The sequence below is a fragment of the Chrysochloris asiatica genome, unplaced genomic scaffold (genome assembly GCF_000296735.1).
Source record: "Chrysochloris asiatica unplaced genomic scaffold, ChrAsi1.0 scaffold00069, whole genome shotgun sequence".
Taxonomy (NCBI): domain Eukaryota; kingdom Metazoa; phylum Chordata; class Mammalia; order Afrosoricida; family Chrysochloridae; genus Chrysochloris; species Chrysochloris asiatica.
Genome location: NW_006408587.1, coordinates 3,002,167 through 3,018,771, shown reverse-complemented (window position 1 = coordinate 3,018,771; position 16,605 = coordinate 3,002,167). Strand labels below are relative to the sequence as shown.

The 16,605-nt window shown below is 38.6% G+C and overlaps 1 protein-coding gene across 1 annotated transcript in view; it reads right to left on the bottom strand.

Moving 5' to 3' along the window:
• The window catches only part of SVEP1 (sushi, von Willebrand factor type A, EGF and pentraxin domain containing 1), a 247,462-nt gene that overhangs the window by 130,158 nt on the left and 100,699 nt on the right, over positions 1-16,605 (bottom strand). The window contains exons 4-5 of the mRNA XM_006864679.1: positions 13,094-13,258; positions 11,703-11,882 (exon numbers count right to left, since the gene is read on the bottom strand). Coding sequence (XP_006864741.1) covers positions 11,703-11,882; positions 13,094-13,258 — 345 coding nt within the window. The remainder of the gene's footprint in view (positions 1-11,702; positions 11,883-13,093; positions 13,259-16,605) is intronic.

The window sequence follows — 16,605 nt, the reverse complement described above, 5'->3', positions numbered from 1 at the left end:
CCATCTCTTTTCACCATACCCACATAGACAAGATGAAAACTATTCAGTGGGGACTCTGTCTTTCATCATAAGTGCCAAACTTTTGCCCAGAGAGTATCATTGCATTCATCCCTCTGTCTATATAGGGAGGAAACTTACACTGCCTGAGGCATCTGACTGCAAGCAGATGATGATGATAATAGCTTGGGATTTTTAATAAAGGGAGGTATAGGAAGCCCTCGACTAGGCCTTTCAAGTGATTTTCCAGGGTTGTACTGCAGCAAAAAGAGGAGATCTTTTTCAAGACAGATATTTCAGGTTCATGGTCTCATCCATTCTCAGACCTCATGGGTATACCCTGGGAATTTCTCTCGTCCCAACTTGTGCAAAGTTGTCCAACCTCTGCAATCGTAAATTCCAGTATCCGCTTCTTTGGTCACAGTTCTGCTTCTTTTAACCTTTTGACTCCTTTCTTCCCAACACACCTACTGCACATCCTACTTCATGGTAATACTTTAGGTGAATGTATTAAAAATCTGTCTATTTTCTACTACTGTGCAAACTGCTAGTTACTCATCTAGTATCCATGCTTTCCCTTTTTGATAGTATGATGCCTCAGTTTTATTCACAGTAGTAAGTAATACATCCAGCATGAAGATTATAACTCCTCACTTTCAGTGCAACTAATGGGAGCTGCAAATAAGATGTAAGCGGAAGCTGTGAGGATTTCTCGGGAAGTTTTTTTGTTTTGTTTTGTTTTTAATAGGAGACTGTTTTCATTGGGAAGGAGCCCTAGTGAAACAGTGGCTAAGTGATGGTCTGCTAACCAAAAGATTGGCAGCTTGAACCTACCAGTCTGTGGGAGAAAGATGTGGCCAAGTGCTTCTATAAAGTTTGCAGTCTTGGAAGCCTGGGTGGTATTTCTGCTCTGAATTAGAGGGCTACTATGAATGGAAATTGACTCAATGGCATACAGAAACAACAACAAATCTTAATTGGGAGAAAATCTTTTTATCTTTTTCATTTTAGGCAAACATGAGGAACACAATTCCAGAAACCTATAAATTAAACATCATGTACTATAGGAAAGCAACAATTAAATACATACATAAACATAAAAGTAAAAGAAGTCTGGGTCTTCAATGACAATAGAGTGATTACCTCGACTTTCGGTTGTTCATGATCCTTCTTTTAGAGGAGAAAAAAAAATAAACCCTTAATTGCCTTAAGACATTGTTATTTGGATCGTTGATACCAGTAAGCAACACACAGTTCTAATTCTATAACATTCACTAGTGCTCTGTTGAATTTCTACAGTAAGATCTTTCCCTTTTCCAGCTCTTGGGATCTGTGTATCGTCCAGCCCTGCTTCACATTTTATCAGGTGATATGGGACCATGTTTCCCTAGTCTGAGAACTGAGTAAGTATACTTGGTGACAAGGTTCCTTATTCTGCCAGGCTGAAACCATCATAAAACACAGCCAAAAGGGTGTCACTAAGCCATGGATGCTGGACATGCCCTTGTGCTTTTGCCAGTTTCAGTACCACCATCAGGGGATGTGCCATGAGGTATCCAGAGATGCCTGGATCTCTACTCCTTCTGGCCTTGACACTAAATGTGATAAGCTACCAGACTACCACAGGCTTCTCAGATACTCCTGCTTCAGCATGCCTCCAAACAACCGCTATGCTCTGAGTCCTCTTAGCAAGATGCCCTCATTGCCAGTCCACCAACATCTCACAAGGTATCTTAGAGTCCACCTTGATTAATCCCATCATGCTCTATATTCCTGCTTATAGCAACCACTTAAGAAGCCCAAGTCTCTAAGGTTATCCTGTATCTACTAGTGTCATCCCCAATCTAACCCTTGCACCATGCCCCCTTAAATGCAAGATCAGTCTCCATCAAAAGCTCGTATACTCAACTCATGTTTTTAACTTTTCCTTGTCTTTCTTGTCCTAACTATAATTTTGTTGTCTCCTACAGACAGAGCCTTTGCTCTTTATCACCATCATAGATCATTCTCCCTTTCTCCTTTCTAAAAATATCCAGCTCCCTTAAAGTAGAACACCACACAAGAGGGCTTCAAAACATTTGTCAAAAATTAAATTAAAAGATAATTAATTTTTTCCATGAGCTTTTTGAACCCTCCTTGTATATCCAATGTTCTTGTTTCAACTGTCTGATGACTTTTGGATCATTTTTCCTCATTTTGTGAAAATTTTAGTCTCTGTGTCTGTCTCTGTCTCTCTCTCACACACACACACACACATCTATATGATTTTATTATCTATGCACATGGTCATTGCAGTATTCTAAGGTCATATTCTTTATCTCCTCTTTTCCAATGACCATATCCTTAAGATTACACCATCAACAATTCCGAGAATCCCAACTCTGACGACCACCTCCATCTTCCAGACCACTCCCCGACGTGCTCTGATTCCATCAATTTCAAATCCTAATTGGGCCTCCAAGGAGCTCTGGGAGAATAGTGATTATAAGTCAGGCTTATAATCAAACTACTCAAGATCAGTAGTTTGAAACTACCAGTGGTTCCATAGGAGAAAAATGAGGCTTTCTGCTCCTGGAAGTAGCAGTCAAGAGATCATACAATGTATTGCATTGGGCAAATCTTCTGCACAGGAGCTTTTTAAAGTGTTGAAGAGCAAAGATGTCAGCTTGAGGACTAAGGTGAGCCTGACCCAAGCCATGGTATTTTCAATAATCTCATATGCATGCGAAAGCTGGACAGTGACTAAGGAAGCCTGTAGAAGAATTGATGCATTTGAGTTATGGTGTTGGAGGACAATATTGAAAGTGCCATGGAATGCCCATAGAACCAACAGATCTGTGTTGGGAGAAGTGCAGCCAGAATGCTCCTTGAAGGCCAAGATGGCCAAACTTCATCTCTCATACTTCGGACATATTGTCAGAAGGGACCAGTCACTGGAGAAGGATATCATGTTTGGTAAGGTGGAGGATCAGAGAAAAAAAGAAGAAGACCCCCAACGAGATGGATTGGCCAAGTGGCAGCATTGATGGACTCAAGCGTGGCAACAGTAGTGAGGTTGGCCCAGGATTGGGTAGTGTTTCGTTCTGCTGTGCATGAGGTCTTTATGGGTTGGTACCAACTCGATGGCACCTAACAACAACAACAACAGCAAAGATTTACAGCCTTGGAAACCCTATACAGGGTTGCTATGAGCTGGAACTGACTCCGTGGCACATAACCACCACCACTTGGGCCTCCAACCAATGTGTACCCCTCTTTTAAAGAAACTGATATCTACATAGCTGTTTATACTCCCTTTCTACGCTTTCTTTCCTCCAGTCTCACCTTAGACTCACTCCAATCAGGATTTCTAAACAGAAGAAGGAAAGAGAAGAATGAAAGGAAGGAGAAGAAGAGTAGAGAGGAAGAAGAAAGAAAGGAGGAAGAGAGGAAAAGGAGAGGAAACAAAATATTCAAATTGCATATGAATGTAAAGTCCCTGTTCATCAAAAACTCCTCTGAATAAACCCGTTCAAATTGCATTAGTTAGTGGAGAATAATTATTGAGTACTTTAAGGATATGTTTTAGGATAGTTTATTCCTTAGTGAAAACACAAGCATTAGATTGGAGGTTAAGCCATAAACTCTAGCCTTTTCCTTCCCGGGAGTGGTTTGGACTGAAATCAACTATTAATGATAAATGAGTGAAATATTTCGCCTTCCACATTTTTGTTTTTATTGAGTATGTCCATCATGTCAGTAGAATATTTATTGGGTGTGCCTATCAAGTGAGTAGAAGCATTTGCCTTTTATTGAGTATGTCCATCATGCATAGCATAATGCCAAGTGTCACGTGGGATTAACAGGTAAATATGATAAATTACTATGCTCAAGATGCATAATATTAAGAAACTGGTTTCAGTTTCAGTCAAATGCTGAAATCACTCCAGCTTCCCAGACTCTAGACAAAATGGAATTGTAACGTCTCTTGAGACTACTGATAGTAAATTTGACTTTACTTGGTGTCGCATGCAGCTGCAAATTATATTGCTTCTTAAATATTTGTTTTAATAAACTTTCATTTTCCCTCAGGGAACAATAAAGCATATGCAATGTTTTCTACTTAATCTTTAAACATCCTCCATACTTTTTCAATCAAGAAAATAATGATCATTTTTACTAGTGATCTGTATGTTTATTTTAAAATTGATTTATTAGTCTCATAGTTTTCTCTTTATTTATTTATTTTTTTGACAAACTAAAAGAATCTGAAATCCATTTCTCTTAGCTTATACTCATGCTAAAGAAACTGGTAAATATTTATTTAGCCTTTTTAGAAAACAGTAAGTATTCTTTTAAGAGAAATAATCTACAATGTACTAAAACATGTGAGAGCCAGCTGTGGTTCTTATCTTCAAGAGTAATCAGATTTCCCCCTAGATACATTCTTCCTGTCAACCTTCAAACTGTGATGGCATCTACTAGTAAAAACTAAATAAATTCGATGTTAAATGCAGGATTTTAATGATTGCTTGGATCCTTCTCTAAGGAAAGACAGCATACTGTGGTTTAACTAGTTACTATTGAGAAACTACAAAAGAATTCTTAGTTCTTTAGAAAGGCACTAGATAGTTGAGATAAATTGAAAATGAATACAAGAGCTTTATGAAGAAAACATAGGCAGAATAACAACCAAACAGTTATTTTCCAATATTGCAAAATAATTTACAATGGAATATGAAATTTATAAAAGGCCTTGCAGTGTACACTGATTTTTCTTTTTTTTTGCTTCAATTTTAGAAATTTTTTTTCCCCAAGGAAAAATAACAGGACTAAAAGTATTCCTGTCCTTACAATTACAGATTTAAAATAAATCTGTAAAATACTACTTTCTCCATATTGTTACTGGGTGTCACAGAGTCATTCTGACTCATTGCAACCCTATGTACAGCAGAATGGAATGCTGCCCAGACCCCTGGCGTCCACACGGTCATTGCCATGTTTAAGCCCTTTGTTGCTGCCACTGGGCCAGCCCATCTTGTTGAGGATCTGTCTCTTTTTCATTGACCCTCGACTTTTATCATTTGAGAATCTATGACTGAACACGTCTTTATTTTGCCTCACACATAAAGCTTGTCTGAGTTTAGAAATCAACATTCTAATTATTTTCCCAAAGACTCCTGTCCAACATTTAGAGTGGCTAAAGGTGGGGGGGGGGAAGTTCTTTGTTGTTGTTGTCATTAGGTGTCATCGAGTTGGTACTAACTCACAGTGACCCTATTTACAACAGAAGGAAACAGTGACTGGCCCTGGTCCATCTTCATAATTGTTGCTGTTATATTTGAGCACACTGTTGCTGTCACTGTGTCAATCCATCTCATTGGGGATTCTCCTCTTTTACACTGATGCTTCACTTTACCAAGCATGATGTCCTTCTCCAGGATCCGGTCCCTCCTCATCATATGTCCCATATGTCCAATGTACAAGAGACAAAGTCTCACCATCTTGGCTTCTAAGGAGCATTCTTGCTGTACTTCTTCCAACACAGATTTGTTTGTTCTTCTGGCAGTTCATGGTACTTTCAATATTCTTTGCCAACATCATACTTCAAATGCATTGATGCTTCTAAGGTCTTCCTTATTCACTGTCCAACTTTCACATGCATATGAGGCGACCTGAAAACCCATTGCTTGGGGCAGGTGCACTTTAGTCCTCAAAGTGATATCTTTGCTCTTGAACACTTTAAAAAGGTCTTTTGCAACAGTTTTGCCTAATGGAATACATCATTTGAATTTTTGATGCTTCCATGTATTGGTTGTGGATCCAAGCAAATTCAGTGTTTTCTCCATTTATCATGATGCTAATTATTGATGTAGTGCTGTAGGATAAGCACTGGACTACTAACCAAAAGCTCAGAAGTTCAAATTCTTTAGTCACACCTTGCAAACCCTAGATAGGGTGACTATCAGCTGGACCCTTCTCGATGGCATTTAACAACAACAACAACAATAACAACATACATTGGTTAAGTTGTGAAGATTTTCATTTTTTATACATTGATGTGCAATCTGTACTGAATGCTATACTCTCTGAACTTCATCATCAGTAAGTATTTTAAGTCATCTTCACTTCCAGCAAGCACAGTTGTATCATCTGCATATTGCAAGTTGTTAGGGAGTCTTTTTCCAATCCTGATGTTACATTCTTCTCACTATCCAGCTTCTCTGATTATTTACATAATCTACAGATTGAATAAGTATGGTAAAAGAATATAACTCTTACACATATCTTTCCCAATTTTAAACCATTCAGCATCTCCTTGTTCTAATGTCTGCATCTTAGTCTATATATAGGTCCCTCATAAGCACTATGGAGTGTTCAGGATTTCCTATTCTTTGCATTTTTTTTTTTTTAATGATCTACACAGTCGAGTATCTTTGCACAGTCAGTAAAGCACAAGTAAACATATTTCTGGTACTTTCTTTTTTCAGTCAAGATCCATGTGATGTCAGCAATAATATCCCTAGTTCCACATCTTCTTCTAAATCTGGGCTTAATTTCAGGCAGCTGGCTCCCTGTTGATAAATTGCTGCAACCGTTTAAAAATTATTTTCAGCAAAATTTTACTTGCATGTGATGCTAATAATATTCCATGATTTTCACATTCCATTGGGTCACCTGTCTCTGGAATAAGTACAAATATGAATTTCTCCCAATTATTTGGCCAGGTAGCTGTTTTTTAAATTTCTTGACATAGATGAGTGAATGCCTCCAATGCTGCATCAGTTTGTTGAAACATCTAAATTTGTATTCCATCAATTCCTGCATCTTTTTTTTTTTTTTGCCGATGCCTTCAATGCAGCTTGGACTTCTTCCCTCAGTATCATTGGTTCTTGATCATATGGTCCATCTAGAAATGGTTAAACATTGACTTTTTTTTGGCACAGTGACTGCATTCCTTCCATCTTCTTTTTACATGGGAGAGCATCACCTTTATACCATCATTTCATTGCAATGATTACAATCTCCTCAGTGCATCACCATTCAACAGTATTTGCTTCCATTCCCTTTGTTGTTGTTGTTGTTTTGGGGGGAGGGGGGCATGTACACAGAAACACTCAAGAATATATAATAATTTAAACAACCAAATTTTCATATTCTTTTGATGCTTTCTGCATCATTCAATATTTTGCCCATTTGTTGTTGTTCTTGTTAGGTGCCATCAAGTCAGTTCTTACTCAAAGAGACCTTACGTACAACAGAAAGAAATACTACATGTTGCTGTACCAACCTCACAATCGTTGGTAAGCTTGAGTCCATAGCTACTGCCACAGAGCCAGTCCATCTCATTGGGGATCTTCCTCTTTTTCATTGCCCCTCCACTTTAACAAACATGATGTCCTTTTCTAGGCACTGGTCCTCCCTGATAATTTGTCCAAAGTATGAGAGAAGAAGTTTCACCATTCTGGCTTCTAAGGAACATTATGGATGTACTTCTTCCAACTTAGATTAGTTTGTTCTGGAAGTCCTTGGTACTTTCAATATTCATTGCCAACATCATACTTCAAATGCATCCAATCTTCTAAAGTCTTTATTATTCATTGTCCAACTTTCATATGCATATGAAGCTACTGAAAATACCATGGCTTGGGTCAGGCACACCTTCATCCTCAGACACTCATCATTGCTCTTGAACATCTCCAAGAGATCTTGTGCGGCAGATCTGCCTAATGCAATATGTCTTCTGATTTCTTGACTGCTTCCATGAGTGCTGCTAGTTGAGCCAAGCAAAATGAAGTCTTAGACATATTCAATCTTTTCACCATTTAGCATGATATTTTTGGTCCAGTTGGTTGAATTTTTGTTTTCTTTACATTGAGGTGCAACCCATACCCAGTGGTGTGGTTTTTGATCTTCATCATTAAGTATTTTAAGTCCTCTTTACTTTCAGCAAGCAAGGCTGTATCATCTGCATATTGCAGGTTGCTAATGAGTCTTTCTTCAATTGATGCCACATACTTTTCATATAACCCAGCATCCGGATTATTTGTTCAGCCTATGATATTGATTAAGTATGGTGAAAGGATGCAACCCTGGTGCACACCTTTCCTGATTTTAAACCATCCAGTATCCCCTTGTTCTGTTTGAACAGCTGCCTCTTGGTGGATGTACATGAGCATAATTAAGTGTTCTAGAATACCCATTCTTTGCAATGTTATCCATACCTTGTTTTGATCCACATTGCTGAAAGCCTTTGCATAATCTAAGTTGTCCATTGTTGTTAAGTGCTGTTGAGTCACTTCTGACTCAAATTGACCCTGGAGTAGCTCCAAGGAATAGCTGATGTGTTTCAACTGCCAAACTTGTGTTTTGAAGTCCAGTGCTGATCCTACAGTGACGTACCAGGAGTCCATACTGCACATAGAATCCTTCAATATTGCAACCAGGACTTGAAGTTTTCTTCAGTTCTTTCAACTTGAGAAACACTGAACGTGTCCTTCCTTTTCAGTTTTCTAACTCCAGGTCTTTGTATTATAATACTTAACTTTGTCTTCCTGAGCTGCCCTTTACATTTTCTGTTCTACTCTTTTGTTTCATAATTTCTTCCAGTTGCTTTATGCTCAACAGCAATTTTCAGTCTCTTCTGATATCCACTTGGGTCTTTTCTTTCTTTCCTGACTTTTTTATGACCTTTTGCTTTCTTCCTGTATGATGTTCTTGATGTTACCGCACAACTCATCTGGTGTTCTGTCATTGGTGCCTAATACATCAAATCCGGTCTCTAAATTCATGTTGGATATACTCAAGCTCATAGTTTGACTTTTGTGGACTTGTTTTAATTTTCTTCAGCTCCAACCTGAGCTTGCGTATGTGTAATTGGTGTTCTGTTCTACAATTGGTCCCTGCCTTGTTTTGGCTGATGATACTGAACTTCTCCATTGATTCTTTCCACAGATGTAGTCAATTTGATTCCATCTGGTGAGGTCCATGTATAGAGTTGCTGTTTATGTTTTTGAAAAAAAGGTATTGCAATGAATAAGCCATTAGTCCTGCAAAATTTTACCATGCAACTTACAGAATAATTTCTAGCACCAAGGCTATACTTTCCAACTACAGATCCTTCCCTCTTTGTTTACAGTTTTTGCATTCCAATCACCAGTAATTATCAATGCATCTATATTGCATATTGATCAATTTAAACTTGAAGAAGTTGGTAGAGTTCTTCAATTTCATCATCAATGGCTTTACTAGTCAGTGCATAAATTTTAATAATAGTGGTATTAACTGTTCTTCCTTGTAGGTGTATGGATGTTGTCCTACCACAGACAGTTTTGTACTTCAAGATAGACCTTGAAATGCTCTCTTGGATGATGAAAAAGAAAAGCCATTTTTCTTCAATTTGTTGTTACTGACATTGTAAACCATATGATTATCTGATTCAAAATGTACAATACCTGTCCATTTCAACTCACTTATGCCTAAGATAATGATCTTTATTTTCCTAGACTTATACTTTATACATTCCACGTCCCAATTACTAACAGATCTTCCTATCTGTTTCTTCTCATTTTGAGTTGTGCCCCATCAGCAAATGTAGGTCACAAAAACTTTGCTTAAAGTAAAGGTAAGCTTTATTTTGAGGCGGCAGCTCCTCCCCAGTCATATTTTGAGTGTCTTTCAATCTGAGGGGCTCATTTTCTGTCACTATATTTGACAGTGCTGCTATTCATAAGGTTTCAGTGGGTAATCACTCAGAAGTGGTCTGCTTCTCCTTCGTCCTTGCCTGTCTTAGTCTGGAAGCTCCATTGAAACCTGTCCATTAGGGTGATCCTGATGGTATTTAAAATACTGGTAGCATAGCTTCCAGCATCAATGTAAGCCACAACAGCATGATAAACTGACAGATGAATGGTGACTTCCTTTGCTATTCCTAACTAACTGACATACTTTTCTGTGTTTTCTAGAACATTCAGAAATTTCACTAGGATTATTTCCACACAGGATCTGCTTTTAATTTTTTTTTTTTTTTTCTGGCACTCAGTAATTGATTTTAAACTGAGTCCCAAAGATTTCAGTTGGGCATATTTTCAAGATTTTAGTTTGGGGATATATCCTATGACAGTCTATTAGTGTTTCTCACTCTATTCTCTCTCAGGATTCCTAATATAAGAATGATCTATATTCTGTGACTGTTCACTTTACCTCTTCTTTCATACTTTTGTGTATGAAATTTCACTCACTTTGAGGACGAATTTCTTGAGTAGGCATTCTAATTTATTACTTTGGCTTTTAACTATGTCCATACATGGTGTCAGCAGTTTTTTTCCCTAAGAAATAATTTTGCTGTCGTATTTTTCTTATTTCTTGGATGTTTCCTGAAATGCACAAATGATCTGGAATTGGTGAGTACGTGGACTTCCTTTTGGTCTTGTTGTTGTTGTTAAGTGCCATCAAGTCAATTCCAACCCATAGTGACCCTGTATAGAGTTTCCAAGGAACAGCTGGTGAGCTTGAACCACAGACTTTGCAGTTTAAACAACTTTGCAGTCTGACACATTATCCCACAGTGCCACACTTAGGAGTCAAGAAAAGACCAGAAGACCCTACATTAGTGATCTGGGTAATGGAACAGTGGGTTAAACCACGGGCTGCTAATCATAAGGTTTCAAATCCACCAGTCACTCCTTGGGAGAAAGATGAGGCTGTCTGTTCCTGATTTTCAATATGACAGTCTCAGAAACTGTAAGAAACAGCTTTACTCTGTCCTTTTGGGTGACTATGAGTTGGAAACTAAAACTATGGTTTTAGTTTGGTTGGCGCAGTCAAAGTCCCAGCTACAGAATGCCTGCTGGATGAAGTAGGAGTAGTTGTGCCAGATTGAACAAAAACAAACAAGTAAAATCATGATGTCCAGTTATGTGTGAATATCAGAAAATCAACAAACACTGCTTCTGTGAAAGAAGTGCTTACTTATAATGACAAATTCTTTTTTATTTGAAATTCAAATTTAACCGGTATCTTGTATTTCTCCTGGCCATAAAGTCCTTTAGTTTGCTCCCTTCCTACCTTGTCTTACCTATTGTTATCCGCAACATACTAGTGAAACCTTGAGAAATTGGCTATATACTATTTGGAAGAAAGAAAAGAACGTAGGTCCTGGAGATGTCAAGAGTAGAAGTGAACTACGTTAAAACTCTGCTCCTTGTTTCTCTATATTTGATTGTGGGAACCCTAGACTCTAGCCATGATATTAATCCTGTCTCTACTGACCTGATTAGGCTCCTTGTGTTTTTACTTTTGTAAATTTCCTCACTTTCTATGGAGTACTGTCTACTTCAAATGAACACTAAAAATGTCTATGTTGGTCAGCTGTTTCTGTTGCAAGACATTGGTCCTGCACTCACAGTTAGCATCAAACCCCCCACCTTGACTATTTTAGAAGTAGGACCCTATCTTGGCAGCTTGAAGTGTGAGGTTTGGGATAACATGTCCATTTACTTCGTAGGCAGGTCCTTCTTTTGACAGTTGATAAAAAGAATATAAAAGGCATAGTTTGTGGTGATGTGGTCAACTGAACTTAGTTCTGACTTCAAGTTTCCTGTAATTTTTCCCCTTTCTGTGGTCTGTGGCCAATGAAATAAAAAGAAACATAGGTCTATTAGAATTTAAATCAATGAAATCAAGCATGGCAATCAAAACCCAATATGAATTGGCAGTTTTCATACCTCTGCAAGAACTCTCTGAACCGGACCACAAACCATTGGGTAGACACAAGAAGATACTGCTTCCCACGAGGTCAAATCCAGGGAGACATCGGACCCCACAGGCTGCATTGAAATGGTTGTTGCAAGTGTTCTGGATAAAGTAGCCATTTTCAGGAGGCTTCAGGGTAGGGCAGTGAACAACTTAAACATGTACAGAAATAAAAGCAGAGAAAAATTGGCCTTTATTTATAATACTTTTTTTTTTTAAGAAAACATTTCATATTTTCATGTCAGTTACTCTCATTTAGTGCATTCAGATTTCTAAGTGCCTACATGGACTCCTGGTATGGTGCTGTAGGATCAGCACTGGACTGGGAGCCACAAGGTTGGCAGTTCAAATCCACCAGCTGCTCCTTAGAAACCTATACAAGGTCTCTATGAGTTGGAACTGACTCAACATCACTTAACAACAACAACAACAAACGTGGAAGGAAAACCTTTACATCTGACTCCTATTAGGTAGGGATAGTTGTTGTTATATTCCGTTGGGTCAGACCCAACTTACAGCGATCCTATATAGGGTTTCTGGGGAGTGGTTGCTGAGTTTGAACCATCAACCTTGAAGTTCAAACTGACCTTGCAGTCGAGTACATTATCCTTCAGTGCCACACCAGGACTCCTAATTACATCTTAAATGCTTAAAAAGGATAAATATGATTTTTTAAAATCTTTCAAAATGTTTACTTTCTTATTTAAGTGGATATGAGATATCCTGGTACTCGACCTTTATATTTCACTAACTAATCCCCACCCTCACCCCCTTAGTTAAGGTGACATGAAATAGAAAAGATGTACAGCAAAGGCTATTTGCTACAGACTCCTAGAGTAACTACTTGTACATGGTGCATATTATTTTAATAATATTAATAAGGATAAAAATTGAGACATTTTATTTACATTTAAAAAGACTGGATTTGGCTATGGTACAGTAGGATAAACACTGGACCTTAAGGTCAGTTTGAACAGGAAGGTTGACAGTTCAATCTCACCCCTGGAAACCATATACAGGGTTGCTGTGAGTTGGAACCAAATCCATGGCACTTAACGATAACAACAGAGCCCTTATTAGCTCACTTGTTAATCAGATACGTTAAAACAGTGGCTTTTCTCTCTTAGGTTCATTTTAGCTTTTATTCCCATGTAATAAACCTTTCTGATTTCCTAGTTATATCACATATAGGATTTCAAAGGTCTTTATCTATAGCGAAATGAGGATGTGTTTGGTGGTAATAAAAATTACTACATAATTAAAGCAATAAGTACACACCCCTCGATATGATTGAAGAAAGGTTCAGAGACCATTTCCCAGATGTTCTAGCTGACACCGTTTACACTGCAGGACAGAGACTGACCTTCGCAGCTTCGCCCGGACCCGGACACTTGATAGCCCTCCTTGCAGACACAGTCCTCTGGGGCTGTGCTTCCTGGTGGAGAGGTGTGGTTTTCATCCGGGCATGGAATGCAAGTTCTGATCCCTCCTGGTGAACCTTCAGGTTTGTATGTCCCTGGCGGGCAAGCTGCGGGCACACAATTAGCAAAGGAAGTCCTTTTCATGTGATACATCATATTTCACAGTCAACAAAAATTTTAGAAACAAACAGAGGGGAAAATCAAAGCCAAACAGCTGCTCATTGTAATAAAATATAATTCCAGAAGAAGAGAAACCAAAGCATTTTTAAAGGAGTGATGCAATTTGTTATTTGCAAGTTATGAAGTGGCCTCCTATGGTCCACAATTAATTGTAATTACAGAACACCACAGCAGGGTAAGTCTGGGCTTATCTGTGGGCAAACTGAAAATGGTAACATACATGAAGGAACTGAAAGAAATCAGTGATCCTTGATTTATAATGATAATAATAATAGTAAAAAGCTTTACAAATATGGCTCACCCCATTATTCCATCTCCCCCTCCCATGAAGCTCCACTCTTCACCTGGACCCTCAACTGCACTTGGATTCTCCCCAACAGAAAATAGCTATAGATTTTGCAAAAAGAGAATATATGTGGATATTGCAAAAAAGCACATAGCTGATTGTTTCTGTTCAAAGCCCTTGACAAAGAATGAAGAGCGATGGAAGGGCTTCAGGGGAATATCCAAGTAATGGGAAATAGAACCTTTGAAGAAGAAGGAAAAAAAAAATAATAATAAAGAACCTACTTTTCCCAGGCTTAAAGAAAAAGATTAAAAGTGGGATCTAATTGATGACCTTGCTTCCAATCCTGCCTCTGCACTGACAGTGTAACTGTGAATTTATAACTTAATCTCTCTGTGATATAACACACCTGTAAAATAACTCAAAATTAAATACTTGATAACAGAGAAATTGTGGGATAAAGGGATTTCCTGTGCTCAGGTAAACCAATTAAATATAACCAGGTTCCTTTATGCATTTAATTATTACTACATAGTAACAACCAAGTGGTGGTGGTGATTATGTGCTGTGGAATCAGTTTCGATTCATAATGACCCTGTTTTAAAGGGTTTCCAAGGCTGTAAATGTTTACGGGAGCAGAAAGCCTCAACTTTCTCCTGTGGAACTGCTGGTAGTTTCCAAATGCTGACCTTGAGATTAGCAGCCCTACTCCTAACCACTACACTACCAGAGCTCCTTAAGAACCAAGTAGTGTGTACTTATTATATAGTAGTATTTTATATAACTTATCTCAGTTAATCCTCACAATATTAATATGAGAGGCCTTCAGAAAGTTCATGGAAATATTCCATTGTTTTTAGTTAAATTTTTCTACCAAATTAAAAAAATATATATATTTTTAATCATTTTATTGTCAATTGAGCAAAGGTTTACAGAGCAGATCATCACTTTTACATGGAGGCTTCTTACACTTTGTTTCAGCTCAATGACTGCTCTCCCCTTCATGTAAGAGCAGTGATCCCACCTCTTCCCTGTGGTTCTTATTTACTCTCCTTCACAACCTTTCTCAACTTAGTCTTTAGGTACATGTTGTCCTTTTTGATCTTCAATGGTTGACCATTCCATGGTGAGCATACCTTACTAGTGTTGTCCCCCCTTCATACCTATCTACCCTTTGATTGAAAATTGAGCCATAAGGTTGAGTTCCATTCTAGACTTGAAGAGTGGGCCAAGGGCCACAGTCTTGGGTTTCTTCAGTCTCTTTCTGATCAGTAATCCTGGTCTTATTTTTACAATTTTGAGTTTTGTCTCACATTTTATCTCACTCTATCTTGTTGTTGTTAAATACCGTGGAGTCGGTTCCAACTCACAGTGACCCTGTACAGGGTTTCTGAGGCTGCAAATCTTTACGGGAGCAGAAAGTCTCATTTTTCTCCCGCAGAACAGCTGGTAGTTTCGAACTGCTGACCTTGAGGTTAGCAGCCTGATTCATAACCACTACGTACCAGAGCTCCTAAAGTGACCCCTTTCAGAACACTGGGTAGTGGTAAATGGGCACTATCTAGTCCTTCTCAGAGTCGTGGAAACTGGTTCCATTAATCCATTGGACTATTTGACTTCAAATGTCTTCAATTTTCATCACCCTTTTTGCCTCTGCTCATAGAGAGACCAATACTTGCACATTAGATGACTGCTGATGAACTTTTAAGATCCCAGTTGTTACTCACCAAAGTAGGATATAGAACACTGTCTTTGCGGACTATTCTGTGCCAACTGACCATAGTGTTCCCTGAGCCTGCAGTCCTGAACCTTCAGTCCCACCAACTCATTGCCTCACAGTGCTTGGTAACGTCAAGGATATTTTCAACATTTTGCCTCCTATATGCTCCACCACATTCATACATGTGCTTTCCATAAGCGTAAATACCTGTGTACAAATATCTTCAGTCAAATCCTTCTATATATGTGGGTATACTTGTTACAAATTGGGCTGAGAACCGCAAGGTCAGAAGTTTGAACTACCAGCTGTTCCGCTGGAGAAAGATGAGGCTTTTTGCTCCCATAAAGATTTACAGCCTTGGATCGCTATGAGTTGGAACCGACTCCACGGCACATAACAACAACTCCACTCTCCCTCCCCTGCCCATTCAGCCTGTGTGTCTACTTGTAGAATGCTGCTGTTTCAAGGTTGTGTAGATAACAGTATTTACCTCTATCACCTTTTACCCTTGCATTTAACCCTGTGTCTTTAGCTGTCTTTATTATTCTTTTGCCCACCTCCCACTTGCTGTATATTGTTTTCTCTGTCATCTGAGTTAATGGCCTGTCCTATAGTGAGTTACTCTCCCTTCCCTCCCACCCTTGGTGGCCATCAAAGAATATTTCTGTTAGCATGAAAACCTTTTTCTTGGGTTTTCACAATCATGGTCTCATACAAATGTCCTTTTGTGATTGGCTAATTTCATTCAGCATTATGTCCTCCAGGATCATCCATGGTATGAGGTGTTTCACAGATTCATTGTTTTTCCTCAGTGTTGCATAGTATTGTACAAACTTTTTGAACCTCCCCTAGTTAAAGTACAGGGTCAATGAAAGAGAGGAAAACTCTCAAGGAAAAGGACCGACACAGTAGCTGTAGCAATGGGCTCAAGCACAGTAATTTCAATAGAAAATTCAATTCCTGATTAGAACTTGCTTCAGAATCAAGCAGAACTGGTCTACTCCACCCTCAACCTCTAATTTATTGCACTTGAGACTTTGCAATTTTCTTAATTTCTCCAAGACATAAGTTTCTTTATGTAAAATACAGTAACTCCCTTATACTGTTGTTGTTAGGTGCTGATGAGTTGGTTCTGATCCATAGCAACCCTGTATAGGGTCTCTAAGGAGCAGCTGGTGACCTTGAACTGCTGACCTTGTAGTTCAAATCGACTTTTCAGTCTAGCTCATTAACTCACAGAACCATGCCAGGACTCCATTACTGTTGGT